Genomic DNA, 6,543 nt, shown 5'->3' with positions numbered 1-6,543 from the left:
TTTTGACACTATCCAAAACTGATGCCATGCAAAGAGTACCAAAATGGGTATTTTGCAAAGGCTTTGGTGTTATATAGGAATGATTTGGTAGTATACAAAGAAACCAATTTTGTTATTGCATAGACACTTTGGTGCTGCAAAGTTAGGCTTCAATATTATATAGAGGTTTGGTGTTGAACAAGAAGGAAAAGGTATTATACATGAGGCTTTGGTACTACAAAGTGAGGCTTCAATACTATATAGAGGCTTTGGTGTTGAGCAAGAAGGAAAAGGTTATATACAAAGGCTTTGGTACTCTATAGATAGGCTTTGTTTGAAATCACTAGTATCCAATTAAACAAAGAATTTGGTACTACACATGGGCTTTGGTTGTGTACAGGAGGTACTAAAAGGGAATGGCTTGGTACTATATAGAACTTTTGTAAAGAGTTGTACACACCTACTCCCATATAGTAGAGTATCAAATTTGGCATTGCCTCCATCAAATCAGCCTATTGAATGTATCAAACAAATTACAATTGCAAAGAGTAGTTATTACCCAAGAGTCGTCGAGTAGATGCACATGCAGATGTTTGAAAACATTTTTCCTTCCAATTCTATTCTCTCATATGTCCCTCTTGTTAGGTGAAACTCTAGTCTCTGATGTCCAAAAGACATACACCAACTCTCTGGTTTGATTGATGATAATGCTACCTCAAGTCAAAGCATTCAATGGCAATACTTTATTCTCACATTTATTTTTTACGGAACTTGCGATTGCTATGTTCCTTTGATGGATACCCAAGACATTAGAAATTCTAGATTGGTTCACTAATGTTGCACCTATGGCATTGTTCAAGATCATTTTCCAAGAGTTTCTCTTCACAAAAGTCTCACTTATTGAGTGGGGGGCCTTAAGTTGAGTCAAATGTTGCGTACACCCAAGAGTATGGTGTCTCCAATTTTCTTGAAATTTGAATTTTGTAGCTTGGAAAATGTTTGATGATTTAGGAGTTTCTAGAATATTTTCTTTTGTCATTCATTGCCAGCCCTTGAGTTTGGTTTCACCAAAATCATCCCACAATTGTTCAAATGTTCTTCCTTGACTTGGTTATTGGTACTCTATGTGCAAAAGAGGAATGCCTTTCTTTGCTTTTCTATTCTTGTTTCTTTGCAATCCAATAATGATGAAGGACACCTTGATTAGTGGGACTTGTCTCAATGGAAGTACAGATGGATTGTATCTGTGTGTGTTCATCGGTGATTGGGACCACCTTCCATCCTGTCTCGATAGAGAGTACCTGCGAGTCGTACGATCTATATTCACCTGTAGTATTGTCCATTTCCAACACACACACACATAGATCTGTAGCTATGGAGATTCCTTGCCACAAGGTGGAAACATTGTGTGTGTGTGTGTGTGTGTGTGTGTGTGTGTGTGTGTGTGTGTGTGTGAGAGAGAGAGAGAGAGGGAGGGGGGAGGGAGACAGAGAGAGAGAGAGAGAGAGAGAGAGAGAGAGTGGGCATCTCACTACAAAACTACCCTTCCAGGCTGCTTTGGCCCTGCACCATTGTGCCCCTTTTGTCTCCAAAATGATGTCTATTTCACTTTTGAGACACCTTAGAAAAAAGAGTTTCTTTCCCACATCAATTCCAATTAAAACCCCTATTTTTACACCATGAACCACCAAGGCAAAATGGTGTCAAGGAAAGTCCCTTTTGTACCACCAAATCATGCTTTCAAAGAGAGAGAGAGAGAGAGAGAGAGAGAGAGAGAGAGTCTTATCTAAGTAGTGTGCACACATCTAAAGATTCCCACACCATCCTCAAGTGACAAAGACATAGAGAGATGAAGGAGAACAAAACTTCCATCATTTTAAGAATAATCGCAAGCAACCTCAAGGCTCTCTTTGATGTCCACATTGTCAACACACATCTTAAGATATGCACACCACCATCAAGTGACAAAGACATAGAGAGTCGAAGGAGAAGAAGAAGAAAACTTCCAACATTGTGAGAATAATTGCAAACAACTCTAAAGCTCTCCTTGATGGCCATGCTATCATCCAATGAGAAAGGAAGAGAGAGAAAGAGATCATGTTTGCACATGTTAAACATGTTTGATCATGCCATAAGGCTCTCCCCCCTTCCAAGAGGGAGAACTTAAACCATTGTAAGCTTTAGTGATTTTTTCCATAATATCCTCTCAATTGCTAGAAGTCGTCATCAGGAGTCTTAATCATTAGCTATGGTACATGGACTCACATTTTCCTTCAATGGAGAGAATATAACACGTTTGAACACATTGCAATGAGGAAACCTTCAATAGGTAAGTTAACTTACAACAAATGGTTTCTATGGACATGTTTATTAAGCTACGCACACATTGTTGTTGTGTGTCACGTTTCTAACTTAGATTGTGGGACTTTTGAGCATTCCCGTGTGAGGTTGCCAACTTTGGTTGCGGCACTTTCGGGCAATCCCTATCTTTGCCTTCTGCATTCATACCTACAAAATGCAAGCCACAAGACAAACTCATTTCTTGCCCAAATGCTGAAGAATGCACATTTTGCTAGAAGATAAGCTTAACTATTTGGTTTACAAGCTTGACTTCCTTTTCCTTTTACTATTTTAGAATGTCAATAGGAACCTTTCACCCTGTTTGTACTGACCCAAATTTATGATAGTACATTTTGAAAGAACATACAAAGAGCTTTGTAGCATGGTTGAGACATTGCAGGATCTTGCTCCAATGGTATCGGTGCTTGACCAAAAATCATGTCGCAGCTCATATCCTCAAAATCTAGACAGAGGAAGAAGTAATAGTGTCAAAAAGTCAAGAATCCATCATCAATGCACAATATCAAACTATTAAATACACCCAACACTGATCAATAGCTCATTTACAAGAAGACTTGATTATAAGCATCACTTCTCAACAAATTATCGTACTTGGGATCATAGCCACATCAACTCCGAACTCTTGTTTGATGAACCTTTCAGAGGGTATCTTGCAAAGATTCATGCACATGCCCACACAATTGCTATTTTCAAGGTACCTAGGAAACATTCAAGCATAAGAAAATCAGCAATAGAACTGTTTGATGAATTAATATATCAAAGGAGAACATAAGAACAAAACTTTTTCATAGGCATTGACACCTAAGATTATGTTTTTTAATTAGGCATAGTAATTGCAGAACATTATTTTGATTTTGTTTCCAATAGAAAGCATCTCACATTGGTTTTTTCCATAAGACTATTTACGATCTTTTTGCTCCAAGCAAATTACTTTTACATAATCAAAAGCATTTACCTGCATTTTTTAATGTGTACCACACTTTTCTGAGTAACTCCATTGACATGTGTCTCTTTTACCTATCAAAACTGAAAGATATTGTGTAGCATAACAATGATGACTCTGAGGAATCAATGATAGTACCTTGTGGTTATTACCTCAACAGGGCCAACTAGCCACTGAAATAGTAGAGGTGTGGTGAAAGCGTAAAATTCCCAAACTAGCTTTGAAGGTCGCAATAGCCAACGCATCTATAAACAAGGTCAAGATGATATCACTCTTGTTTTAGATGTCCAAATTTGAGGTGTGGAGGTTACTACATACTTAGCTTGCATCCAATATGTAGGTTAAGGGAGGCTATCATGTTATTGGTGAGATTGCCATGTTCTAGACTAAGCTAACATGTGTTTTAATTCATGAAATTCATTGTTATTATAAATTATTTGACCTACAAATTAAATGGATTTTTAATTGGATTTGAAAAAAAAAACCATAAGTTTAACAAGAACAAGGGGCATCTTATTGCCTCACAACTTAGTTAACATTAAACTCTCTATAATTAAAAATTTTGGAGATCAACTTGTGTGTTATATGCATTGTTTTGCATTCATCTAAGAGCATCATGTAAGAAAAACACAATTAAATATGCTAAAACAAATTGAATGATCTTACTGTATGCGGCATCCAAAGAGGTAGTGCAAGCGGTAAGACTTCTAGAACAATCTCCCTTTGTCGTTTCGGTGAGGTACTAGATGCAAGTTGTCTTGATATGTCGATTAGGGCATCATAACCCTCCAAATTCGTTGTCAAGCCTGTGGTTATGCAAAACTATTTAAATAAAGAAAAAACACTTTTCTCGATTAGTTATATTAGAGTTTGTAGGTTTATTTGTACACCCTTCCCATATAACCTGTCCCCCTCACTACACCCTGGGGTATTAACTAAGGCTTACTTTATGATATCATGTTAGTGTACAATAGGAGGTTTTATAAGGCAAAAAGATAGATTTTACACAAAAGAGTCCTCGTATATAGGGGTCAAAAAGACAATTTTGGTGCACGGAAGTGACGTCTTTCTTGTACTACTAGTGAATCTACGGACCCTACACCAACTAATTTAACACCAATTATTTCTACAAGCTGTTCGCGTTGAGTCTGTGTGTCAGCTCAGCTTGTGCCCTAGCACAACATGGTTAATTAAGGGAGTGGGTTCTAAGGGGAGTGAAGCTGTTTTTGTCAACCATTGAAGAAATGGAGATGAGCCCCAGTAGTTTTTATTGGTTATTTCAGTCAGGTATTTGGTCTATAAAAGTTTGTGGAATTTTCGCAAGACAAGCTTTAGACTTAACCGGAAAATTTCAAGTTTAACCCGTGAAAGAATGTTCTATTTTAGATGTCCACTTTCTACTCATCCCTTCCCTCAACAATAGATAAAGTACAAAGGTCTACTGCATTTGTAGGGTAAAAGCCGCGATATGTGGACATGCTCCATTGGAAGGACAAACTTTAAGTAGAAACAAGGCCGCACTTCAGGCTGCATGAATCGAACGAGTGATGAGACGGTTTACAAGGCACGTTCAAATTTCATTGGCGGGGGTGAGAGTTCAACACTCACTCAACACTGTCCTTTTTCCAACCGAGGGGTCTGTTCGGCTTTTGGGACACAATTTTTTTACATGTGGAGGTGAAAGTTGTGCCGCACTATAAACTGTATGCATTGTCGGAAGTGACAACGTCGATTTCTTCTGATAGCAGGTGTTCTCAGCTAAAAAATTGCGCCCCAAACTAGCAAGATTGATGCAACGTACACAACTCACGATAGGATCTCATTTGAGTGCCCTTAATATAGCGCTTATACTCTCTCTCTCAGTCTCAGATAGATCTTTGGGGTATCTTGGGATTGTCCCTACGACGCTAAAACTTCTTTTGTGTGTGTGTGTGTGTGTGTGAGAGAGAGAGAAAGAGAGAGAGAGAGAGAGAAGAGAGGAAACTAGAATAACCTCTATCACCAGAGTGCTCGGGAAAAACCATTTTCCCAAACATACAAGATTCCTTTTCTTGAATTTGCCAAGAGGAAATTTCTAAACATTAGGTTATTTTTTCGATTTTTTAACACTATTTTTCTCTGTTTTGGGGCGGAATTTCTCCTTTCGCGCTTGCCCTCAACCGGCATTTTTGAAATCAAAGATCACAGCATATTAAGCTAACACACTTCTGTCAAACATTGTAGACTCTCGCCCAAGTGGTGGTGGGCTAGATTACTTTCATAGGAGTCAGATAGTTGACGCCTTGAGTTCGAAACTCGCCAAGACATTTTTTAAGGTCTCTTTGGACTGAATCTCTCTCTCTCTCTCTCTCTCTCTCTCTCTCTCTCTCACACACACACACACACACACACAAAGTAACCGTGCATTCCAAAGAGAGTATTAAGGGGGAGGAAGGTCACCAGTTTTGTGGGACATGGCCTGGGCGAGGCGGTTGATGCAGAAGAGGTCATAAGGGGAGTCGCTGTAGCGGGACCTGTGGCCAAAGGGGGCAGGCTCGCCCACCATGCCGCACCGCACCACCACTACGTCTCTCCGCCTCCTATTCCTCCAGCCCGAGTCCCATCCCCTGCGGCTGCTGCTGCTGCTGCTTGTAGTGCTGCCGCCGGCCATCCACACAAGTGGTGGGTGACCGCCCACGTCCATGGCGCCCATCAGATCAGCTGCTGGATGACGAGCCCCTCTCATCATCGTCTCCATCGAGAGCTTGGCTAATTATAACTCACCGAGTGTCGGTCGCCCTAGACTTCTTATATGAGCCAGAGAGAGAGAGAGAGAGAGAGAGAGAGAGAGAGAGAGAGACCCATTGTCTCGAGCTCTCTGCTTGCCCGCCATTTTGTCGCCCACCTCTCGGTATCACCACCTCTAGATCCTTATTTTTTGAGGTTGACCCCCTTCTTTGCTTATTTTTTGCCACGGTGGCAAAGACACACACACACACGCTATATTGTAATGCTTTTAAAGCACTACAAATGCTTCAAAGCACGAGGCTTCTCACCTTTCATTGATCATTCAGCTCATATCATTGATCTCTCAATAAATTGTTTTTCCACATTTCTTCAAAAATCAACAAGCTATTTACAATGTACCTAAACTATAAAGTTATATGCAAATCAAGGTCTAGTAACCATTAGATACCCCTTTGGTATTATAATGAGTGAGACTCCCATCTCCGCACAGGGAGAGATCCGAACTACCAAGAATGCCCTTGTCACAAATAGCA

General features: G+C 39.9%; 1 protein-coding gene across 2 annotated transcripts; it reads right to left on the bottom strand.

The window, feature by feature from the left end:
* Window positions 1-2,106: 2,106 nt before the first annotated feature.
* Window positions 2,107-6,163, bottom strand: LOC147453741 (beta-carotene isomerase D27, chloroplastic-like). 2 transcript variants are annotated; one of them, XM_086517185.1, is made up of 7 exons: window positions 5,723-6,163; window positions 3,950-4,089; window positions 3,436-3,528; window positions 3,296-3,357; window positions 2,932-3,038; window positions 2,687-2,782; window positions 2,107-2,487 (listed from the first exon to the last, which is right to left on the bottom strand). In XM_086517185.1, exons 1-7 carry the CDS (start codon window positions 6,018-6,020, stop codon window positions 2,387-2,389), a joined length of 897 nt encoding a protein of 298 aa, XP_086373311.1. In that variant the 5' UTR covers window positions 6,021-6,163; the 3' UTR covers window positions 2,107-2,386. The 2 variants fall into 2 exon arrangements, with proteins under 2 accessions (XP_086373311.1, XP_086373312.1); XM_086517186.1 differs by lacking the exon at window positions 3,296-3,357 and having other exon boundaries at window positions 3,422-3,528.
* Window positions 6,164-6,543: the final 380 nt, after the last annotated feature.

This window comes from Adiantum capillus-veneris, chromosome 7 (genome assembly GCF_014529385.1).
Source record: "Adiantum capillus-veneris isolate H3 chromosome 7, ASM1452938v2, whole genome shotgun sequence".
In the NCBI taxonomy this organism is placed as follows: Eukaryota; Viridiplantae; Streptophyta; class Polypodiopsida; order Polypodiales; family Pteridaceae; genus Adiantum; species Adiantum capillus-veneris.
This window is presented reverse-complemented; position numbering and strand designations above follow the sequence as displayed.